The 25,332-nt window shown below is 39.7% G+C and overlaps 1 protein-coding gene across 1 annotated transcript in view; it reads right to left on the reverse strand.

Moving 5' to 3' along the window:
• Nucleotides 1–25,332, reverse strand: part of CPLANE1 (ciliogenesis and planar polarity effector complex subunit 1) — a 74,529-nt gene that overhangs the window by 19,438 nt on the left and 29,759 nt on the right. Inside the window, exons 27-44 of the mRNA XM_054986692.1 lie at nt 23,066–24,002; nt 20,900–21,057; nt 20,628–20,785; nt 19,787–19,863; nt 18,472–18,557; nt 16,646–16,717; nt 14,615–14,876; nt 13,582–13,869; nt 12,723–13,466; nt 11,616–11,785; nt 11,246–11,360; nt 10,149–10,200; nt 8,931–9,029; nt 8,602–8,694; nt 6,840–6,961; nt 6,486–6,681; nt 5,697–5,941; nt 4,137–4,236 (exon numbers count right to left, since the gene is read on the reverse strand). Of these exons, the coding sequence (XP_054842667.1) occupies nt 4,137–4,236; nt 5,697–5,941; nt 6,486–6,681; nt 6,840–6,961; nt 8,602–8,694; nt 8,931–9,029; nt 10,149–10,200; nt 11,246–11,360; nt 11,616–11,785; nt 12,723–13,466; nt 13,582–13,869; nt 14,615–14,876; nt 16,646–16,717; nt 18,472–18,557; nt 19,787–19,863; nt 20,628–20,785; nt 20,900–21,057; nt 23,066–24,002 (3,974 nt within the window). The remainder of the gene's footprint in view (nt 1–4,136; nt 4,237–5,696; nt 5,942–6,485; nt 6,682–6,839; nt 6,962–8,601; nt 8,695–8,930; nt 9,030–10,148; nt 10,201–11,245; nt 11,361–11,615; nt 11,786–12,722; nt 13,467–13,581; nt 13,870–14,614; nt 14,877–16,645; nt 16,718–18,471; nt 18,558–19,786; nt 19,864–20,627; nt 20,786–20,899; nt 21,058–23,065; nt 24,003–25,332) is intronic.

Genomic DNA, 25,332 nt, shown 5'->3' on the forward strand with positions numbered 1-25,332 from the left:
AACAGCAGTGGAGACAACGGGCAACCTTGTCTTGTTCCTTTACTTATAATCAATTTCTTAGTCGCTTCATCATTCACCACAATTGCTGCAGTCTGGTCTCTGTAAATTTCCTTAATTGCTCTAATGAATCTTTCTCCCAATTGTAGCTTTTCCATAGTGGCAAACATAAAGTCCCAGTTTAAATTATCAAACGCCTTTTCAGCATCAACAAAGAAGAAACCAACCTCTTTGTCACAACGCTTGTCATAATATTCAATAGCATTAATCACTGTCCTTAAATTGTCTCTGATTTGTCTGTCTGGCAAAAAGCCTGCTTGTTCCTCCTCAATGACTTCCGTAAGCCACCCCTTCAGTCTCTCCGCCAGTATCTTCGCAAAGGTTTTATAATCATTGTTAAGTAGCGATATAGGTCTGTAGTTTTTCACATTAGTCAAGTCTTGGCCTTCTTTGGGGATCAATGATATATTCGCTTCATTCCAGGTATCTGGAATCCGCTGGTCCTTTAAAACTCCATTGATCACCTCTTTTAGGAATGGTGCCAGTTCATTGGCCATTACCTTATAAAATTTCGCTGTAAGTCCATCTGGCCCTGGCGCCTTTCCTAGATTTGCAGATTGTATTGCCTTGTTTAGTTCCTCATCTGTTACTTCACTGTTCAGTTTATTTCTCCAAGCTTCCGAAATTACTGGAAGTTTCATTTTCTCCAAATATAACGCTATTGACTCTTTATTTACCTCTTTCTTATTATACAACTTAGCGTAGAATTTGTAAAAGGCTCTACTAATGGTAGTCTGTTCCAAATACGTTTTATTATCTTCGCAAATTCTATTTATTATTTTCTTTTCCCTTCTCTTCTTCAGTTGCCATGCCAAATACTTCCCAGGTTTATTTGCACCTTCAAACGCTTTCTGATTCAATCTTTTAAGATTCCACTCCAATTCCTTATTATTCATTGCTGTTAACTGTTCTTGAAGTATTTTAATTTCCTGATATAATTTCTTTTTCCCTGGTCTCTTTTTTAACTGTATTTCTTTGGCTTTTATTTTCTCCTCAATCTCTTGTCTTTTCTCCTCTTTCTTTTTTCTTGCTCTACCATTTAAGTCCATTAGTATGCCCCTTATAACCGCCTTATAAGCGTCCCAAACTTTGTCAGTTGGTACTTCTTTATTTACGTTGTATTGTATGAAGAACTTTGTCTCTCTTCTCAACATCTCCATACTCTCTCCTTCCTGTAGCAAGTCCTCATTTATTCTCCATGCTTTCCTTTTTCTCCTTTTCCCTAATTTCCACATGATTGGATTATGATCTGAGCCTACCATCGGCATTATTTCTACCTCCTTAGTCCATAACGCTAAGTCTTTTGAGGCCCAGATCATATCAATTCTTGATAGTGTACAGTGCCTTGCAGAATAAAAAGTAAATTGTCTACTTTTAGGATATTCTCTTCTCCATACATCTTCTAAAGTCTCCTGTTGTATCAAGTAAAAAAAAAGCTTTGGTAATAGTCCTCTTTTCTTTTGTGCAGTTGTTGTCTTTTTATCTAATTCCAAGTTCGTCACTCCATTGAAGTCTCCAGCAAGAATTATCTGGTCGTATGAAAGATCATCTAGTTGCTTCCTCAAATCCTCAAAGAAGCTTTCCTTTGTACCGTTAGGTGCATAAACTCCGACTACCAACACTCTCTTTAAGTCCCAAGTACATTCCACTGCAATAAATCTGGCTTCCACATCTTTCATTCCAAATTTTGGCTGTAGCTCCTCTTTTATGTACAACACCACTCCCCTTTTTTTTTATTGGAGGCCGCTACAAATTCTTTGCCCAATTTTCCTGATTTTAAATATTTTACATCCTGCTTTCTGATATGGGTCTCTTGCAAACAAACAATGTCACATTTTTGTTTTAATAGCCAGTGGAAAATATTTTTTCTCTTATTCGGTGAGTTTAGTCCATTTACATTCCAAGATAAAACTTTACACTCCATACTCATAGTCTTGTTGGTAAGTCTTTTTCATTGTCCCTTATAAATCGCTCCATCTCTCGCGCAGATCTGATGCGCTTTTTGGCCCCTCCAAACTCAAAGGACACACCTTCTGGTAACTCCCATCTGTACCTGATTTTCATGTCCTTCAAGATCTGAATTAGCACTTTGTATTTTTTCCGATCTGATAACACTGACCTGGGTAATTCCTTCATTATGATAATCGTCTTGCCATCAATCTCCAATGGATCGTGAAACTGTTTTGTCACAATCTTCTCTTTCATATTTCGTGTCGTAAACTGCACAATCACGTCTCTTGGTAATTTCCTCTGGGTTGCAATTCTCGAGTTCACACGATATGCCACATCTAGGATAGCCACAACTTCCTCCTCCTCCTTCCCCAGGTATTCAGCTAACACCTCAGTCATCTGTTCTTGCGCTGATTTTCCTTCCACTTCTGGCAAGCCATGAAAACGTAACTGCTTCTCCATGTGTTTAGTTTCTGCAACTGACATTCTCCCCCTCATCAGTCTCATCTCTGTTTGTTGCGTGTCTGCTAAGTTCTCCATCGCGTCTTCTACTGTTTTAACTCTCTGCTGCGTTCCTTGTAGTTCACTTTGTATTGTTTCCATACCTTTTTCCACTTCTGACAGCTCTGATTTTACTGTCTGTGTAACCTCTTTAACCTCTTTAACCAACTCCAATTTCGTGTCCTTAAGTTCTTTAATCACATCTAAAAGTTTTTTATCCAGGTTTTCTATTGCCGATTGCCACTCTTTTTTTGACATCGTGGGGCTTGCTTTGGCTCGCTCCCACGAGTCCGCTCTCTTCCTTAACTCCGTGGCGTAAAATTTAATGTCCTTTTATTTCAAATGTCCCGGTCTTCTTACAAAAATTAAATTTTAAATAGTCCAAAATGTCGGGCGTCTTTTCTCTATGGTTTCTCTATGATTTTGCAATCCAAGATGGCCTACTTCCTTTTCCGCTGAGGCCGCGACCCTTCCCCTTTCAAAGATGGCGATTCCCTTCTTCCTGCCCTCCAGCAAGGGCCGCTTCTCTCCAGCAACTCTATTGTTGTTACGCACTTCCTGTCTCCCGACTTCCCACAGTAGGTCTCGCGATGGTGTCTTTTTCTCACAGCTCCATAACCGCAAGTATTCAAAACAATAGTCCAATTCCTTTAATAACTTCTTTAAACTGAGTCTCTTTTCAAATACAACTCTTGCCGAGTCTTCCCCTCTTTATCGTTAGCCTGTTGCAGTTTGAAAATCTACTTTTATTCCTCTCTGCTTTAATCAATCTGTCCCATAACAGAAGATAGTGATCTTTACCTTCTCATTCACTTTTCTCGGGTTGTAATCGCTGTTTCGATTTTAACTTCTCCTCTCCGTTTCTTCCCTCAATCGAAGCTTGGGTATGTAGGTCTTATGCCAGCCGAATTGGCCCCAGAACTGCCGCAGAGATTGTAGCCGACCCGTCGCAGGGTGGGACCTCAAGGATCGGGAGGGGACCCGTTGTGTAGAGCCCCCCCTCGTCCGAGATCTAGCACACCCTAGGGTCTTGAGCGTTCTTTGCCTGCTCTCCGCCTGAGAGCAGTCGGCCGCGGGCTATTTTTCCCCCGCCGGCCACTTAAAACGGCAGTCCGGTCAGCTCTGCAAATGGAGCTGCGTCAGACCTCCATGAAGCCCAAACCGGAAATCCAACATTTGTTTTTTTCAATAGTTTGTCCTGCCAAAAAGGAAGAGGTCAGGCAGCCCCCAGTTATGCATCTCTCCGTATTTTAACTGAAGTGACTAACACTTCTCGGATACAGTGTCTTCTGTTATCCAGATTATGTTTACAGCAGAACACATGAAAAGCATCAGTGGACTTCAACTGACACGTGGGTTCTAAAAATAACAACAACAACAGTGCTTATATACTGCTCTTCTAGACAGATTAGTGCCTCATCCAGAGCGGTGAACAAGTTGGTATTATTATTATCCCCACAATACAGCGGGGGGAGCTTGGGCTGAGAGGAGTGGTGGCCGTGGTTTTCATTATTCATTCCCCAGGTAGAAAAAGAGGGAGCTACTATGGGATTTCAACAGCTGAAAGAAGCACCATGGGAATACTTTCAATTTTCTATAGCTCAAGAAGGGAGCTCAACATCACATACCTTCTTTGGAGACTTTAACACCTGGTGCATACAAGGAAACTTCGTACTCTCCTGGATCAGCCATCATGATTGCATTTTCATTTAATGGTGCTTTAACCAGCTGGGGGGGAAAGTCATTCTTTTATCAAAGATATTTAATCATTTAAACACCAGTATTTCCTTACAGAAACCAAATATATACACAAAGAGCTTACCATCCAAAACATCATTTCCCCATCAAATATTTTCCATCTTAAGGAACGAATACATTCTAACTAACATGATTTGAGTCCAGTGGCACCCGAGAGACCAGATTTTCAGAGTGTAAGCTTTCAAGAGTCAGGGGTGGCTGGAGCTCTGACTCTTGAAAGCTTACACTTTGAAAATCTGGTCTCTCAGGTGCCACTGGACTCAAATCCTTCTCTTCTACTACAGCCCAACACTGCTACCCACCTAAAACCTTCTAAATAGCAATGCTTTTAATTTCCAGGCAAAGCAGGATGTGTGGGTTTTGTATCCCAATCAAGCAAGAGGAGATCATTTCTAAGAAAACAAACAGCCACAGTACAAAAAAAGTATGCTCCGCACACTATTAATCAAATGAAGTTGCCTTATACGGTATCAGACCATTGGTCTATCAAGGCCAGTGCTGTCTACTCAGATTGGCAATGGCTCTCTAGGGTCCCAGGTAAAGTTATTTCTCATAACTTGCTACCTGATCCTTTCAACTGGAGATTGAACCTGGGGCCTTCTGCTTGAGAAGCAGATGCTCCACCACTGAACCACACCCCTCCCCATGAGGGACCTTATGATGACGCATGGTAAACATGCATGAGCACAAATAAACCTCATATTAGTCTCTGGATAAAAAGACAAACCACAGATTTAATTAAACAAGAACCTTAATATAGAATGGGGGGCATTAAGATATTTTAAACTCTCCCCGCTAAATTACATCACTTCATAATACTCTATGTATAAGGATAGATTACTCTGTGCTTATTCATCTATCATATGAACATGTTTGTTTTTAAAAGTAGAAATATAATTAAAGAATATAGTTTTCAGTTACACTACCAATTTAAGATTACCAATTTCAGTTACGCTACCAAGGAGAATTTGGGGGCGGGGGGGGGGGGACTGAAAGACTATATATCACAAATATTTTAGTCTAACCAACTCCAAAGAGAGAGAAAAATTCACTCTTATCATGAGCAATTAAAAGCTGTTCACCTTTTTATACTGATTTTTGTTTTCATCTCTAGATTTTTGGGTTGGGAAAACTTGCATCAAAATGGCCGGACATTTGTCTTGGGACTACACTTTTAATATCAGGACTGCAACAGATTCTAGATCCCTTGTTAGCAGAGCTGTAACACTTGTAGCAATGATAATCTTTATCACATTTTCTTCAGAGTCATCCACATGTTTCATGGCCTGAACAAGGATTCTATGCAACACTCTAACCACTACAGGATATATTCTCTATTTGAAAGGGCAATTTAATTTGAATTCTTCTCTTATTTGTCAAGGGACAAAAGAATGACCTCTGAGAAAAAAAATCACAAGGCTTAAATGTACCACTTTGGTATTTCTGAATTCTTGCTCCATTCTTTCTGCCATCTTCTGTAGGGCTACCAGCTGCTTATCCATTTCTTGTAGTTTGGCAGAAAACTTCTGTCTGCTGATTTGTTTGGCTAACTGTCCTGTGGAGGGGTTAGTGCTGAAATCCTCTTGCAGTAGATGCAGCGTGAGACGATCACCAGCAATTTCTGCCTCTGAACTCTCCAACAGCCCTTGAGATGGTTCAGCTTGAAGAGTATGCCCTTTAAATTACACAGAAATGGTAAGGCTTGACACATGCTGCCATTTGAAATGATCTTAGGGTTTACTATGACAGAATTTAGTTTGTTTATGAAATTTCTGAGTGATTTTTACATAAAATGCTCAAAGCCACATACAGCAATGAAAACAGAGGATTGGATTGTCAGCCTTCTGTGAGCAGAAGAGCACTTCGCTTGTACAAAACTGGTAGCAATATCATCCACAGCTTTCCTTTGTTCACTGCAGATTCTCCCCCCCCCCTCCCCTCCAGCCAGAATATTACATGTCATTCCCAAGCATCCCTCATCATTAGGAAGTGGGTTTTTTTGAGGGCACAGAGGCAGTGGTGGAAAGGGAGAGATGCAGGGGTGGGAGGGGGGATGTGACCAGAGCTCTGGTCATGATACTTTGGATCCAACCCATACTCTTTTCCAGTAAGAACAGGTTGAGATAGAGAAGGAAACATTTGTTTTTTCAGAAGAAAACTCATTTAAAGGAATATATTTTTCAAAGATTTCATGAAAGAAAAATTACAGCTGTCTTCACCTTTATTCTCAAATTCTTCAGGTGGAACTGCATTGGTAACGGATGCTGCCATATGATGCAGTTTTGCAGAAGTGAGGACTTCGGGCTTCTCAGTTTTCTGGGGAATGTGCTTCACTGCAGACTCAGGTATCTCTGGCAAGTTTTTCAGAAGGTCGTCGTTCTCTATATCAATCACATTGATATACTTCCGTCCAATCTAACCCATATATAAAGGACAACATTATATTAAATGAATGTAGCTACTAATTTATATAAATGAGTTATAGAATGGAAATTTTCTCCCTACGCCTGACTTACTGAGGCACACATACATACAATTTGTTGCATTATCAGCATATATTTCTCATTACTCACCAAATCAGATGTAGTATTGGATACGGAGGATGGTAAGGGCATCTCTGCAGCTTCAGTGGGGAATCTGAGCTTTAGGTACAGATCTGGTGGCAATGTTTCGGGAACACATGAAGGCAATGAGTCTGAGACACAAGAAAGAAATGGTCAAAGTCACCAAACATAGGACATACCTGGATACGCTAGAAAGCCCATCTGAAACAGCAAGAATAGCACTGATAACAATACAGAACTATTGGAAAGACTATCATTCACATTTTCGCCTGACCCATGGCTCCATGGAGACTGTCCATGCACAGCTCTGCAAGTGCAGGGCCTGGCCTCCTCTGCACATGTACAGGGCATTTGCATTAAAGAAAACGCCCAACAAATGTGGAACCCTAAATATGGAATCTGATATGGAGCTCTTGCACACAAGCCATTGCTGGTAAGCTGAAAGCACTGTTGAGTACCTGGAAAATATTCACAGCACCACCAGAGACATCCCGATAACTAACCACCAGCAAAAACAAACAAACAACTAATTTCTTAGCTGGCACTCTGTTTAGAATTCGACTGTATTTATAGGCTTAATTTTATTCACCTAGCTCCAAGCCAAATCATTATTATCTTTTCAAAGGACAACTTAAAATATTAATGTGATCTCCATGTACCAGGGGTCTGGACTGATAACACAACCACACTTACAACATAACAATAACATGAAATTCAACAATGCACAATATTACATAATACTTATGTAATAATAAGTGCTCAAAAGGCTCCCCAAGTAATCCCACAGTAATCTTAACCTTACAAGGTAGGCTTGGAGAGCAACTCTAAGCAGGTTTACTCAGAATACTACCCTATTCAATGGAGCTTACTTCAAGGAAAGTGTTCCCAGGATTATACTGTTAGCATCCATCATCTTGATATAATGAACTAAAATAGATAAGATGGAGTAGTTGAGTGGCCCACTCAAGACCATCAGTAAATGTACAGTTAAGCTTGAATGAATCAAGAATTTTCCAGTTGGTTTTAACTACTGCACTATATATAAGTAAAAGAACTACCAAGGATTAGGCCTCTAAAACAAAGATCATGTGATCCACTCACCCTATCTGGTGGTGATTATAGTCTTTTGAAAAACTAAAACTATGTTTCTAATGATCAAGGAACTGAAAGCTAAAGGCAGTACTTCCTAGCAGGTAGAAAGTATCGATTCTGGGAAGCACATCCAAAGTACAGAAAGATACTATGTGTAGGAACTACATTACTTCTCCACTTTTACGTTTTGGGATCCCCAAATCAGAACTGCTCAACAATTTTCTGAGCTCAGCTGAACAAATTCAAAGAACCTCGGCAAGTCTTTTAAAAATGATCATAGGTTTGTTAATGAAAATATGGATTAAGAATTGGTTAAATGTGGCATGGGAAAATTAATCTCCTTCTGAGTAAGATTACAGTCATTTCTGGCATAAAATTTGTGTTTAGATTTAGAGAAGTGAAATTTGGTTAGAGTTTCCTAGAGAAAGATAATGGGTTGGATCCAGCCATCTTTTCCACTGGCAGAAAAGGGAGGAAGGGACCCTGTTAACCACCCAAAATGGTGATGCTGGGGATCATGGGACCTGCATGGACAAAAGACACGTGGGACAGGGGCTGCAGCAAAGACGAGAATTGAGTGAGACTGATTAAAAAAAAGCTGTCTGGGTCCAACCCATAATATCTTCAAGTAGTTAAAAATGGCACATGCAATTAACACAAAGGCTGACAGAAAGCACACCTGATGCAGGAACAGAGACGATGGACTGATTTTTAACAGGTTCAGAAACTACGTCTTCTGAGACAGTTTGCATGTCCTGATGTGATTTAAGAACTTGGAAAATGAAAATAAAGATCAATCAACAGAAGAACAAAACATTCTATTGCTTATCAAAGAAGAGTTATTCATGAAGAAAACAAAACTGAATATAGTAAAAACAGTCTGCTGCTCTTTTTGCATTCAACTATTAGAAGACATTTGAAAAGAAGTTATCTTATAGGGAAACAAATTACAAGGGGGTTTCAGAGGCATTCAAACCAACAAAGTAACAGTTACGAGCAGACTTTTACCTGGATCTGTGTTTGTGCTAGCATCTTGAATATCTGGAGGCCTCTTCCTTACAGAAGCCAAGTAATGTAGCTCTGCCGAAGAAACAACTGCCTCTGGGTCTAAAGCAGGGAGAACATAATTAGTATTCACATCAAAGAAAAGGACCAAATAAGAAAATTATTTCAACAACTACATTCCCTCAGCTGTTCTTCTAGAACTGAATAAACTAGAAATAATATTTAATAGGTAATTTGCCAAGACTTTTATTATTAAGATACCTCATAGATTTATTTATTTACTTCATTTATACCTCTCCTTTCTACTGAATTGGGACTCAAAGTGGCTTATGCCATTCGCCTCTCCTCCAGTTTATCCTCACAACAACCCTGTGAGGTAGGTTAAGCTGGGAGCATGTGATTGGCCCAAGGTTACTCAGCGAGCTTCCATGGCAGAGTGGGGACTCAAACCTGGGACTCTCAGATCCCTAGCCTGACACGACTACACTACTCAGGCTTAGAGATCTGACAGTGATTTAAATTAACAAAGCAAATTAGCACTAAAGGCTTAGCTACAGCTCAAATGATAAAAATTTCTTAAAACCTGAGAAACATTCTTAATAGTTATCATCAAACCAAATTTGCTCTCTTGTAGCAAATTCATGGAGACAAAAGTAGATCAGTTTCCTGAATATCTGGCAGTCCAATTTAATTTACAAAGCAGTTAATCAACCTTGGTGTTCTTATTCTTGGAACAATCTTGAAAAATTGGCCAGTATCTTCACTATACAGATAAGGGGGAGGGAAGGCAGCATGGTATAGCCCCATCTCCTCAGATTTTGTAAGCTAAGCAGAGTCTGTTCTTGGATGGGAGACCACCAAGGAAGAAGCCGCAGAGGAAGGTAATGGCACACCATCTCTGCTTCTTACTTGCCTTGAAATCCCCTTGCTGGTGTCGTCATGAGTCAGTTGTGACTTGACAGCACTTTACACACACACACACACACACACACACACACACACACACACACACACACACACAAAAGGAACTGAGGTTTAAACCAGCGATTTGCAGCATAATGTGTCCATAACAGAGAATGGACTCCCAACTCATAGATTTGACAATCTATTCCAACTTTTCATCTACTATGCTGGCTATGATTGGGACTAACAGTGACTATGAGATTGCCTGGGAGATAAACGGGTCTTTGATTTTTGAGACAGTCTTACTGAAATACTCACCCAGCAAGTGGTCACCATCATTAAGATCATAGTTGGATTCTACTTGGTTATCCTAATATGAAAATAAATACAACTAAATTTGTGGAGTTGATCAACAGTTGATCAATAGCTCCTAAAATACTTGAAAATGTAGCATTATTTCAGTTAAGTATAGTAAAGGTGCAAATAATATTTCTACACTTTTAAATAAATATATACTTTAAACATACAATGTCATTTAAAGAACTCACCTGGAAATAACTGCTAAAGCTTCCTATAACATTTTTATTATTCATGTTACTAAATTTACTTTTCTTCTTTGATTTGTTTTGGGAAACGAATTATTTAGAAAACACATTATTTAGAATATCTGAACCAGATGTTTGGCCAGATCTTCCAGCACTTAAAAGAAAAAACCAAACAACAACAGCAACAACAAACAGCTGCAGGAAGTCTCAACCTGGTTCAGAATTGGAGGGAGGGGTTTAATCCTTTCCCTGCTTTGCCAGTCTGGCTAATCAAAACTGACCCTTCTCTCCTTGCCCATTAGTAGCTAAGGGGGGGGGGGGAGGCAGGCACCAACCTAAGTGGGTGGGGAAGGTTTTAATCCACAAAGCAATTAAGGGTAAGCATCACATCCACACATGCTCTCCTGCCCTGCAGTTCTGATTCAATGCAGGGCTCTCTGTTTACTTCTATTTTATAAAGGGGGTTATCCATTCATAGATGTCCCACTATCATATTTAGCATGGTACACACAAAGCAAGGAATAGCATTATGGCATACTGTAGTATGCAATCACTGCAATAGCCTGTCCTTATGCCCTCCTTTGCCTCCTACAGGTAATCTACGGTGATAAGCTATACCAGGCATAAGGATAGGAAGGTAGCTAAGATGTTGAGCAAGAAAAAAGCCTATGAAGTAGGCAGCAATGTAAAAGGGAGGGCATATGACATTATCACTGAAATACAGGTGAAAAAATGTCTAACTAGACGATGAAAAGGAATATGTGGGAAAATAATAGCTTTGCTATTCACCGTTTCTGAAGAATATCATGATTTTAAAGCAAATGATAACTAGCAAGATGATTATGGATGAGCATTTCTGCAGCACTATACCTTTGTTTTCTCTACAGTGCCAGGTAGAACAAAGGAATCGTCTTGTCGAAAAGTAACAGTTGCTTTCTTCCCTTCTTCTTTCTCCTTGATCTGTTTCATGACACGCCTCCTCTGCCTATCAGCACATTCAGATTTTAATTACATCTCAATTTAAAGAGACTCTCTTCATTATAAGGTTACTTACAGAATGTCCATATTCTAATATACAGGATAAACATCACTACAAGTATGTTACAATATAATAAGCAGTTTGACCTTCAATTTATAAGTATGCCCTGCCCCTTTTCTGACTGTGGCAAGTGTACTGAAATTGACATTATGAAGTTTCTGTTTTTCAGGAGGTATAATCAAAGCTCATTGTTGGCCTTACCTTTTTTTATTTTGCCTATCTTCTCTTGCTTCAAATGGTTTAATGTTAGCTTTTAGTAACTGGATCTGTTCAGGATGGTCTTTTTGTCCAATAAAGGGGGCTTGAACAATCTGACGGCTTTGCTCAAATTCTACAAGATTTTGAAGTGGGATGAGCTTTGGTGTTTGAAACTATTAATGAGAGGAAACAGAATATGACAGTTATGAAATCAAAATTACAGGATGACCAAGATAAATAGAACAGCTCAGCTAAAGATTTTCAAATTCTGTTAATATAACTCGAAGCAGAGAACTATTGGATGTATCCTACCACTCTGTTGCTTCCACAACAGGCATTTGGACGAACTTTGCTACTCATGGAAAGTGCTATTTTCCCTTCCTTCCACTCAGCATCAGAGCATTCACATTTCAACTTCTGGATTCTCTTCCCAACTTCCTTCTGATCTTTCCTAAACCTGCTTTACAACAGGTTTTTTTGTTGTTGTTGAAAGATCACAGTACAGCAGAGAAGGCTGCCGTGTGGATGGAAAAGCCCGGATCTTCTACAGTCCCATCTACATCAGTGTCATTTTCCTTGCCCCAGTCCCCTGGACCCCCCACCACCACTGGAAGGCTTTTGGGGAGCATCAGGAATTGAGAAAGTGTGATAGCCCTTTTTCTTTCAGATATATGCTTTCCCCCTTATATCTCTGCAATGAAAAGGGCTGAAGTCTTCCTTTTTTAAAAAAAATGACAGTTTGGAACTTGACCTAAAAGACAGATTTTTAAAAACATTGTAGTAACTGGTCATTAAAAACCCTGGAAAAGCACTCCAGTGACACAGGGAGGGCAGAATGAGGAAAGCCACCCTATGGAAGCCCTGCTGCCTGCCACTGTGCTGGAACAACAGCCATAGCAGCAACAAAGAACTTGTCACTGTGTGGAAGTCACTGAAGCACAGAGCCTTCTTTTGATGCAGGAAAAAGCTTGTTCGCCAGGGGAAGGCTCTGCACTTAGCTGAACCAAGTAATATGATAGAGCACAATATCTGGAATGTAAAATACAGGAAGTAGACTAATTTACAAATATATACTTTAAAACATACTATTCCCACCTAAAAATATATTACCTTAGTGAGTGGAGGTAAACTGCTGTAGAGTAATGGCATTCCTTTGTGCCAGAAGGGGTTTCTTGAATCCATTTCCTTTGCTGTCAATTTAACAGGTGAAGGATGTTTGGGCTGTGAGCAAGGCTTCAGGCATAGCAGGGGAATTGGAGCAAAATGTTCATATCTTTTATGCAAGGGAATTTCATCATCCACCAGTGGTTTCTCTGCCCTTAAATGTGTGTGCAGATGTTGTGACAGTGTCACATTTTCTTTTTCTTCATATTCAGGCAGATGGATATGTCTGGAAGGTCCCTCATTCATCTCTTTTGGCCATTCCCCTCCCTGCTCTTGTGGTGGTCTTACAGCTTCAGGATTAGAGTTCAAATTCAGGCATGCTGTTGATTCATTTTTGTGCACTGGTGTCTGTGAATCCTGAGAATTTTCCACTACAGGAAATGGACCCCAGGCTTCTCGGGGTTGTAGGAATGGTCCACCGAAAGCTTTGGGAAGTTTTATTGGGCAGATATTAAGTGACCGGAACTGAGAGCCCTGTTTAAGTTTCAGCAGAGGAAATCCATGAGCATTATTTAAGGGTTTTGCCAGTGGAATAAGCCTAGGTGTGGTTTTAGCATTAAGGGAAGCAGATAACAGAGGTAGTGGTCTGGCTGAAACCTGATGAAGCAACTCCTGAAACGGTGGGATCGGCTTTGTTCCGAAGGACTGGCTTTCTGGTAAACCTGAAGCATCGCCAATGTGTGGAAGTTTCTAAATGAGAAAAAAACCACGCTGTAACATTTAAGTGACATCCACAATGTAAGTAATTATGTCTACAAACACATATGATAACTTTTTTATTCTAAAAAGGCAAATTTCTACTCACTTGCATATTTTCGCTATCATTTTGGTCAGGTAGGCTCTCTTCCTCAGGACTGGAGCATTTCCTATTAGAATTTGAAGGGTTTTCTAGAGCGGGCATTTGACTCTTTGAAGGACCATCTGCTGAATGGTTTGGGGGACACCTATCAGTGTAAGTTCCTGCAGCATTTGAAGCTTGGCTCCTTCCCAAGTGAGAGGGCTGTGACTGCTGCAAATGGTGTGACACATCTGGCAGGTTGGCAAAGGATGATCCCACCACTTGCATGAGACTCATAAAGTTGATTTGCTGGAGCTAGAATATAAACAACAACAAAAACCCTGAGATTTGCTAAAATGTGCCTTGGCTAAAATCCATACATAAAGAATGTCCACTGATTATAAGTACCATGCCAGAACAGAAATATTACCCTGCTTTACTGATCAACCTGTTCCTATTCTAAAATATTGTTTATGGAAATGGTCCAAATTATTCAGGCAAGTGAGATAATGCAAAAACCCCTTTGAAGCTTTATGCAAATTCAATGAAATCACTGGCTGACTAACACCATGCCCTGTTCTACATATTCCCAACTATTTATTTTAATTTCAAGAGCACAATTTTGGCCTGTATTATAATAACAGCAACTGCCGATTCAGAAAGGTTACTCATTTGTCATTTTTTTCTTCATGTATAAGAAACACCAGAAGGCACACAATACATTAACAGTGAGATCCTAGGCATGTTTACCCAGAAATAAGACTCTTTGTTTTCAGTGGGGCTTACTGTAAGGTAAGCATGCACTGGACTACAGCCTATTTGACTGGTAAACTACATGGATACGAGATGACCAGGGAACCACATGAAAGCTGCTTTGAAGACAAATGAGGTACAAATGTCATGAATAAATAAAGAACCAAAAGTAATGGAAGCACCACCAAGGAACTGTCCTTTCTCTGGGGGCTCCATCTTCCAGAAGCTCCACCCATTTTAGCCAACTATTCTAGCAGGATCGACAAGCCTTGTATTTGTTTTTATTTGTTTTCTGCAACATTTTTACCTGAACCAGTTTAAACATTTCATCTTGAAGCATTTGCCTAACAGCATCTGAAATATTCAATGGCTGTGGCACTGGGTCTCTTGAGGCAACCTCTTCTTTCTTTGAACCAGTAAGATTGCTAGGTTGAACACCTGACACAGCAGTGAAAGATGGCTGATCTCTTCCATCGACAACGACTTTCTTTGATCCAACAGGCTTGCTAGAATGAACACTCGACACAACTGTGAAAGATTGCTGATCATCTGCAACTGAGATCTCTATACTGAACAGAGAAGGAAATGAATTTATGATTAATTTAAATATTTTCAAAAAGAATCTCTTTTTCTTTAGATACATTTTACCCGACATATGGTTTCTAACTTTTCTACTGCTTAATAAAGTAACTTGCTAAAATGAATTATCATGTACTTGGCCATGCTCTAATCGGTTGCTTGTAACTTACAAAGCATATTGCTAATACTTTTTATTCACTGAAAATATGAGCAATTTGAGAGCCAGTCAACTTACTACCTACTATATTTTTTGCAACATTTATCAACCTCTATGAAAAGGCAGAAAAATAATCTTTACATTTTTATTCCACCCTTTCTGCAACAAGTTCAGAGCAATGAATATGGCTCTCCCCTCCACCACTTTATCTTCATAACAATCTTATGGCATAAGGTCAGTTCTAAGGCTGAAAGAGGATGACTGCCCCAGGACACTCAATGAGCTTCATGATGCCACAGTCACTTTTCATAAATCTTGTCATCCCTTAAATACTGCCCCCCCCCCAAAATAAATTCTGGTAACGGTAACAGAATCTAAACAAAAGGAAGTGGAGTTTAATATGATGATTGTAAAGAGTCCAGTAGCACCTTTAAGACCAACCAACTTTACTGTAGCATAAGCTTTCGAGAACCACAGTTCACCTTAAAGGTGCTACTGGACTCTCTACTATTTTGCTACTACAGACTAACATGGCTAACTCCTCTGGATTTAATATGATGAATGGTGCTAGCAGTACTTCTTACAACATCTTGTTCCTTAAGCATCTATGAACCATGAAATAAAGTGAGCAGTTGCTTCTTAGGCTGTGTGGCATAGCACAGTCCTTTCAACACAACTCCCATGAAAGTTTGGTTGTGTGAAATGGATTCCACACCGCAGCAGTATTCAAGCTGTGGACAGTAAGGAAGGCTCCCTGACACAAATGACAATGACAATGAAAAGCAAGTTCTGAGCATGAATCCATACTCAAAACTATTATTGCAAGGAGTCACGGGGTCCACAATCACCTTCAAGGAGTCATGGAGTATACAAGGACTCATGTGGGGCCTCATCCTGCTGTAACTTATCACCCCAACCCATCATCCTCATCTTCCCTCCTCCTCACAGTTCCCCTTCAGCTTCGCCTCTCCCCCCTACCTGCCATTTTCTCTTTGTGCCTCTGTCCCCCCTGTCCCCCTTGCAGTTTTTCCTGCTTTCCTGATGCTCTTCAGTCTCCATTACCTTCTTTTGCCCAATCCTTCCTTCTACCCACCCTTATTTTCCTTCTTTCCTTGCCTTATCTTGCCTGTCTGCCCATTCCACCCCGCCTCAATTTGCCTCCAGTGTTGACCTGAACCAGCAGCAGCCACGTTGGATTACCAGACCTGCCAAGGCAGTTCAGAAGATCTTGCCATTTTAAATCTCCCCTCACCTTAATGTTTTGCAATTTGAGATTTTCCTGCAAAACTTAGGGTTCCCCCAAAAATTGTATAAAGGTCTTCCTCTTGTGTACATGGCTGTAATCTGTGGATTTAATGATCCATAACTAGGTCCATGACCAGAACTAGATACAAAGATACTCCAGATTGGTTTTGTACAATACAAATACATGGCTATGAGTTGTAATTCAACAGGACAACCAAGATATACATAGTTTCTGACAGTCAGTGCAAGCTTTTCAAGAAACAAATATATCATTGTTACCTGAATTTCATCTAATCATATGAAATGGCCACCAGATTGCAATATGGGCATAAAGAAGTTCAACTTAGTTTCACTTACCTAGACGTTTCTACCTTCATTTCAGGATCAAATGAACAAGGAATGTCATTGAGTATAGCCTCACATGGAGTACTTGAAATGAGAGAGAAAGAAATGTGAGAAACCTTTTTCCATGATTTGAATACATTAATTATTTTAACACAGTTATATAAAATTAAAGAAGTGTTACTTAAAGTGCAAAATAATTCATTCTGTTCACATTATGATGGATTTTTAAAAATTATAGAGCAATACTGTTAAACTAGTTCACAACCACTGATTGTTTACATTTGGTCTCCATAGCCATTAGCAAATAACTCAAGCAGATGCATTTAAATTACTCACACAAATGCAAGGCTAATACAGATACTTGCATGAAAGAAATACAGTAATTTAATTTGGCAAAAATAACATAATACAAAGGAAAGGAACTATTAAGAAATAATACTGAATGAATAAGAATCACTATAACCTATGGTAAAGCAGCAGGATTGATTGGTAGTTCTGTAAAACTCTGCCACTGTGATATGTATACAATAAAGAGGCCACAGATGTACTTAAGCCTTGTTATTTCAGGTTGTTGACACGTGCCAATAAAACAAAAACAGAAAAAGCATTTAGAAATATCAAGACTTGGTTCACAGTTTACTGACTGAAGTTAGAATAGAGATTGTCAGCGAACAGAAGGTGGAAATAAATGCTTTCAGAATGAGTGAATGATTTGTTTATGGTGGTTAAACTTGTGAAGTTTCAAGAATAAACTGAAAGATTAAGAACTTTTGTATGAACTGCAACAAATGTATTTATTTATTGATACTTATTTTCTCCCCAACGGGGACCAAAACCATCTTATAGCATCAAACCGTTCTCCATTTTATCCTCACAACAACCCTGTGAGGTAGTTTACTCTGAGGGAGACTAGTCAAAGTTACCCAGTAAGTTTTCATGGCAGAGTAGGGATTGAAACCTGAGCCTCCCAGATCCTAGTCTGACACTCTAATCACTACACCATGCTGACCACTGGAACAAATGTTTAAATCCAAATATGTCTCTGGAAATTCTAACACTTCGAACAAAAAGTGTGTATGCAATATATATCCATTTGGATTTATTTATTTATAACATTTTTATGACTCCTCTCCAGGAACTTGCCTGAGGCAGCTTACTCAGTAAAATAAAAACAAAATATTAAAAGACATTAATAAAAAAACCCCAGTCCAGCATGAAAACAGCCCAGATCATAAAAGCAGACCACAAATAGCTCAAAAACAATCGTAGTGTTGTTTTTTTTAAAAAAAACTTTAATTAAAATCTAAATGAATTAGCTGTTGTTAGACTGGTTATTAAAAATATTTTTAAAATTCTAATGATTTATCACTTAACATTTTTTTCTGCACATGGTCAAAACTGAAAGGAACAGAGACATATCTGTTTTCCTAATTTACGTAGCTGATGGAAATTCAAAAGCCCTCTTTCCTCAACTTGCCAACATGAACTGCAATTTTCGCCCCACCACTTGCGAGAGATTTGCTTGAAGGCCACTTGCAGTGAGTGATCCAGGGATGGAATAGCTGTACAACAGGGAAATAATCTGGGAAGAAACATCTCCATGTACACCCAATTCCGTGTGCACACTGATTGCTAGTTCATTTTTTAAAGTTGCAATTTTATATTTTATGTAAAAATGGTATGAAACTAATAAAAGCTAGTTCATATATTCTTCTTACTTGATGGATTTAATGACGGGTATGAAGATTTTAAACCTGATGACATAGACTCAAGAAAATACTCATCATAAACTGGTCTATATAATACCACCGCTAAAATATGTATGTACTTTCTTTTACCCATTTAGGTTGGTCATTCCCCCTTCCTCTTCCAATCTTTCCATCAATGGTTCTTCCTGTGGGCATGGTTCACTTGGTGAAGAAAGCTGGTGCAATAAAAAGAAAGCATTTAAGTTTCTTCATCTGACACCCACCTTGAGTCCTTATATTAAGGAGAAAGGCAGGCCTACAAATATTTTAATAAATAAATAGGACATACCATACACTACACTCATTTGTAACATACAGATGTTGTCTACCTCCTGGAAGAACAATCTGAGCCATCCCTGCAGTACTGCAGTACTGAATTTCTGAAGTGACTGGGGTACACTTGAGCTCAACTTGCCAATGTTATTATGAGTCCATAGAGAGTCAGTTTGAGGTAGTGGTTAAGAGTGTGGGACTCTAATCTGGAGAACTGGGTTTGGTTCCTCACTCCTCCACTTGAAGCCAGCTGGGTGACCTTGGGTCAGTCACAGCTTCTAGCTCTCTCAGCCTCACCCACCTCACAGAGTGTTTTGTTGTGGGGATAATAATGGCATAATTTTTAACCCACTCTGAGTGGGTGTTAAGTCATCCTAAAGGGTGGTACATAAATTGAATATTGTTGCTGTTGTTATTATTGCCACCTGGATTAGTTTTCTCTATTGCCTCTGGACTGAAAAACAGGACTCTGAACTCCAAAAAGAATAGCTGGAATCTAGTCTTTTTTTCCGCTTTATGTGACCATTCGGTTTCCATGAAGTCATCCCTAAATATCCCCCCGTTTTGCACAGGAAATAGGCTACCCTTTGATTCAACATCTACATTCCAGTCCTTCAAACATCTATTTCTCCTAAACCTGTGCAAAGAACTATGTAAAATTCGAAGAAAAATGTGCCAAGATAGCTATCTCCTGAGCTAGCACTTTAAGCCCCTACTTGTCTTTCTATGCACTGAATCCTTTGTGGGATCATTTGGATCCACAGGGACCATTTCCTTGAGATTGGGGCTTCCCGTAGGTTACTCACAAATGGCACAGGAAAGTACTCTATTCTCTCTCTGGCAGTTAGTAAAGCTTTCTAGTTATTTTTAAACAAGTAATTGACACCATCTCCATTCCTGAGATCAGGAGATCTTTGATCCTGCTGCAGAGGCAATCCCATGCATTCTCTTCTCTGTCAGAAAGAACACTATGAGCAATTTGCCAAGTGGCCTGGGAAAGCATGAAGTCCCCTGACTAGGAACTAATGCCTGTGCTGCTCTCCTCCCTGATTTGTGTCACGCTAGCCTAGCTTTAGATGGTTGTTGCGTTTTTATGCCTCATTCATAGGATGGTGTCCTGATAGCAACTTACCTTTTTGTGTTGAACTGATTTTATGCTGACAGACATGGTGGGACTCCTTGAAGCAGCAAATCGTTCTTCAGAGAACTCTAGAAAATTAAAAGGCATTTAATTAATGACAGAAACTAGATTTCTGAGGGGATAGTTTTAGGTGGGTAGCCATGCTGGTCTGCAGTAGAACAGGATTTGAGTCCAGTGGCATCTTGGAGACCAACAAAATTTTCAAGGTCGCTTATACTCTGAAAACCCTTTTCATCTCTAAGATGCCATTAGACTCAAATCCTGCTATTCTAAGGGGACAGATCTTTGCCATATCATTCCCTTTCCCCCACTGACCCTCTACTGTCCTCTGAGAGAACTTATAAATTAGGTCAGTGATTCTCAAACTGATAAATTAAGACTCATATCCTAAGCTGACTTGCTCTTTGCAGGCCTCACATTATTTTTTCTTCTACATGTCAGAGTACTCAACCATCATATTTGTCTTCCATGGTTGCAATTAGGGGTGTGCACCCCCAAAAGATTCAGGTTTCCCACTTTGGTTTGGGGGAAAAATCCAGAATTACCAGAATCCCGAAGATTCTGGTATTTAGCTCACTTCGGTATGCTCTGTAAAGATTCGGAGCATACTGAAGTGAAGGGGAGCAAACAACACTCCTCCACTTGAAGCCAGCTGGGTGACCTTGGGTCAGTCACAGCTTCTAAGAGCTCTCTCAGTTTACCCAACTCACAAGGTGATTGTCATGAAGATAATAACATACTTTGTAAACTGCTCTGAGTGACTGTTAAGTTGTCCTGAAGGATGGTATATAAATAGAATGTTGTTGTTGCTGTTGCTATTAATTTAAATAACCTTCATTTTCAGATGTCACATCCACTTCATCTGGTATGGATTCTCCCACTTCTATCAGATCTTCATCAAAATCTCTTCCTCCAAACTGTGTGCCATGTGTTACAGAAAGATCCTCGAAATTAACTTCTTTCTTCTCAGATAGCTTTTCATGTAAAGTTCTGTTGTTGTAAAAGATTACAAAAATTAAAGACTTCAGATTCTTTTTATACATGATTGCTAACCTCTTCCTAATTTTCATAACTGCTACAACAAATTGAGCATTACATTATTACCTTGAAGCACTTTCATAAGGTTCACAATAAGCATTTCCGTCTTGGACAACAACAGGAGTTTCAACAGAGGGAGAATAGCCTGTATCCACACTACTTTCTTTCTCCAGTTTGGATGGAATACCTGAAGAATGGATACTCGCACATTGTTTCCTAGGATTCTAAAAACAACCATGTAAGGCTTGTATCTTGAAAACATAACCCACAACGTTTTTGAAAAAGTTGCTACAGTATTGCCCCACAGCACATCAGCATAAATTTACAACCTGATCTAAGCAAGGGATATCCATCTACCAAAGGAAGATTCTGTACAGGCAGCCAACACACCTGCATGCTGAGGGTCATCTCGGGTCAGTGGCTGATCGTGGTGTCTTTAAGATCAAATGTAATGGATTTGCCCTGATCAAATTATTTAATTAGATGATGTCTTAAATGTTTCCTCCTGAATATTAGTAATCCAAATTCAACAAGTTTTTCTTTTAAAACATTCTTGCCTCTGTGCGTTTACCCAATTGTTCTATTTTGGCTATTAAGCTTGCTTTGAAAACAAGTGCAAAACAATGGCTTGGGTCCTACAGAAAATTTACTTTTATGTCTCCCCACCCCTACCACAGCCCAAAATCCACTCCCTCCAAGGCTGCTTCTGGGGACAGGGAGGGACCCCAGGACTAACAAAATTGCCCCCTCAGTAGAAATGATCACAGGGATCTAATCCAATTGCCAGGCTTTCCATTTGCCTGCCATTGCAGTACCTAGAAAACTTAGAAAGATTACACACCAAGACTTCTATGAAATAGAATATAGCCCAAATCCTCTCTCACTCAAGTCTTCAGGAAGATCAAAATGCATCACAGAAAGAACTCCTGGGTTCTTGGAATGTTTGTTATTTCCTAGCAACTGCTCTACAGGCAAGTTGATTATTTAACACTCTATGTTTTACTTAGCACTCAGCCAAAGTGTGAGCTACACAAACAAAAAACCTGTATGATTGATTTTGCTATAAAGCATTTTGAATCAGTGTTATTGCACTACAGCATATCCAACTGCAAGATGTATTTAAAATAGGCTTCTTGTGAAAATCAAAAAGAAATACGGATGTGCCAGTATTTCCAGGGGTACAAGGGAATCCCTTTCATAGCCTACACCTTTTCACAAAGGAAGGTAACTGATTTTTGCCCTAGGCAGCCTAGCAAAATCCTAGCAACCATGTCTTGATTTCATTGCCTTCAGAACCTCACACATTCCATTCATCAGGAAGAGTGAAAGAGTGTCACACCCTCAGGACACAAAACAGGTTCACTGCAGGAATTCACTTTTCCTATCTTTAGGCCAAAGGGTGTCTATATTGGACAAAAGAGTATCGATGCAAAGGCTATAGAAAGTAAAAGATTGAGTCTATGATCACTTCCATTTCACAGCAAGAGAATCCCAAGTGGTTATATTTCATATAAGTACCATAGTTTCCCAGGACATATTTTCCAGGACATTGTGGAATTCCACAACACGCCCTCAGCCAGTCCGTATATCTAATGGTAAATATACTGACCCTGAAATCACAAAGCAGCACAATGGAGCTATATGCAAACAAGGCAAGGGTTTCTATATACTTAAGAGGAATTCACCAGTATGCAGAAAAATGTGATTTAGTAAAAGTAACACAAGGAAAAAGAAACATAAGCCAGCTTGGTGAGGACAAAACAGGCTTCAAGAGCACAAAATACAGAGAGCAACTGAAAGTGGGCTGAAAAAAGGGGGCGATGGTGGGAATCAGCCTGCTCAAATTCCTGAGACTTTATGAAGTCCTGTGGAGAAAGATTTGGGTTTAACAGAGTAGAATTTTTGTGTGTCCCCCCCCCAAATCCTCACATAAACACACATGCAAATGAAGCTGCCTTATACTGAGTAAGATCATTGGTCCATCAAGATCAGTACCGACTACTTGGACTGGTGGCAGCTCTCCAGGATCTTAGGTAGCAGTCTTATACATCACTCACCACCTTTCCATTGGAGATGCTGGGGACTGAACCTGGGATCTTCTGCACGCCAAGCAGATGCTCGACTGCCAAGCCACAGCCTGTCCTCATAGTTCCCCAGTCTTTTTATTTCCAGATTCATACATACAGAAAATAACTTTTAAAAAGTAATGTCAAATTAGTTTATCTTGCTTACCCATAAGTGAACATATTGGTCCTGTGACTGAATGTGTTGTCGTTGTTCCAAAAGCCAGAATGACGCAAGAATGGCAGATGCAGATGTTTTAATGTGCATCATTAGCTGGTGCTCCTGAAGTGGTTCTGTTGAGATGTGATCATAAAGCAATTGCCTATCAGACCATCTGATCATCCATTCAAGTAAGCGGGCAAGATTGTTAAATTTATTCTTTATTTCTGGAGCAGACTCCTCTCTTTGTATATCATCAGTCACCTGAATGGCTCTGTAGATATATTTATGAACCGGAGGTGTTTGGATGACAGAAGCATGGTCAGACAAACACTGAGTTAATACTGGCGACAGAGTTATTCCTTTACTGGAATCCGTTCCATAAACTGACTGTGAGCTCACACCAAATAATCCTCTTTTTGCAGTGAGTCTCGTCACTGATCCATGGCAAGGCGGCTCAATTGGTTGTTGAATGGAGACAGGGGAAGTGCCTTTTTTAAATTCCTTTTTTGTTTCATCACACAAAGAAGCTGTTTCAGAATGACTAGGCTTCAAGATAAGGGTGTAGGAAGAACCAGCTCGAAAAACATTTTGGCCTTTAGTTCTGTTCTGTCGACGTTTCAGTGTTGTGTGAACATCAAAAAGGAGGGAATTCAATTCATGTTCCCTAAGGAGTGCTGAAAAGCTCTTCAGAAAAGGAACTGCAGAGTCCCTGTGATTCATGTGATCTCTTTCAAGCACATAAGTCAAAAAGAGGTCCAAAAACTTCACATATTCATCATCATCACGTTCAAATTCCCATACACCCACCACGGGCAAAACACATTGATTAGAGAATTCTTTATTGGTCTTTCTTTTGATATTGTTTTCTTTCCCACTGAAGGAGTTTAATTTTTCAGTAGTGTTCTTATATCCTGTCACATCCACTGCACAGTTATTTAATTCCCTACAATATAGAAAATCAAAGCATAGGATTTTAAAGGATGAGTAATTATGAACTAACTCTTTTCCTTTTGAAGCAATTAAGTATGCAATAACATGTTTTCTGCTTTGTTAGTTTAAAAAAAATAGTTCAAAAAGTATGTAACTGTTTTCACAGATGGCCCCCTTCCCTCTGAGAAACCTGCCACTAGCCTGGAGTTAACTCTCTGTAGCCCTAAATGGCCTCTTGGCCCTTGTTTCAGCAGCCAGGGTATGTGTGTGAAATAAAAATGCTCTCCAGCATTCCAGAGGGAAGATCTGCCTCCAAACAGCCCCTCACAGACAGAGCTTAGCTGGACAGTTTTGCTCTTGGACAAAGTTGGCCAAAAGATGTCTCCCAGAGGCACTGAAGCAATTATTACCTGTGTGTTCTAAGCACAGGGAGAGGTAGAGGGCAAAGGGGGAAAGGAGATGGAAATAAAGACCCCCAAAGAAAATAAAAATACAGATTCTAGCTAAAATAACTGTCAAAATTTCTAGCCAATACGTAGACCTCTCTGGTGAAGTGTGGCAGTCTTCAGAAACTTTGCTGGATGAAGACTGACCCCATTTGAGGGGATCAGGAGTCAGAAGGGGTGGGAGTGGGGATTGACCAAACAAACTGGGGGCAATATGCTAATTTTCCTGCCTCACAGTCCAAGCCAGAGAGGAGTTTTTCATGATTGGGAGTTTGCATTCAGCAATCAGCACTCATCATTGTATAATACAAAGCTTGTGTAAGGAATGCACAAATGTCAAATGGGCCAACTGAATCTTGATGGGCCATTAATTAGCAATGCTTGCATCTATGATCTGGTAGTGGGAATGCCCATCCAGAGTACTTGGTAAATGGGGATTTTGACAATTGACTCAGTGAGTGAAATGGACCTTGTGGGCTGCCCACAAAATGTTATTTCTTATAGCTCTAGGAAGAAGGGAGGTGATTTCGGCTTTATAGCCGTAATGGCAACTCCTAAATGAGTACTGCACTGTGCAAATGATGTCCTTCAAGCTAATGCAAACTTAGCAGGAAAGCCAAAAACAATAAAATACCCACTTTGGAATAAACTGCATGAGATTCTCGATCTTTTTTTTTTTTCTTCAAATGTAATTTCAGAAAATATATGTATTATTAAATATGCTTCATTATATTTTTCAAGGAGAGAAAACAAACATTTTCCTTTAAATGGGATCTGGCATCCTGGTGCTCTCCCTCCTTGGATTCCACATAATCTCCAAGCACTGGTTTAGCTAAAAGAAAGCAGAACCCTTAAATGGGGTTTGGAGAGTAGCATGAGACTGTTCCAAGGTTGCTG

Source organism: Eublepharis macularius, chromosome 8, assembly GCF_028583425.1.
Source record: "Eublepharis macularius isolate TG4126 chromosome 8, MPM_Emac_v1.0, whole genome shotgun sequence".
Classification (NCBI taxonomy): Eukaryota; Metazoa; Chordata; class Lepidosauria; order Squamata; family Eublepharidae; genus Eublepharis; species Eublepharis macularius.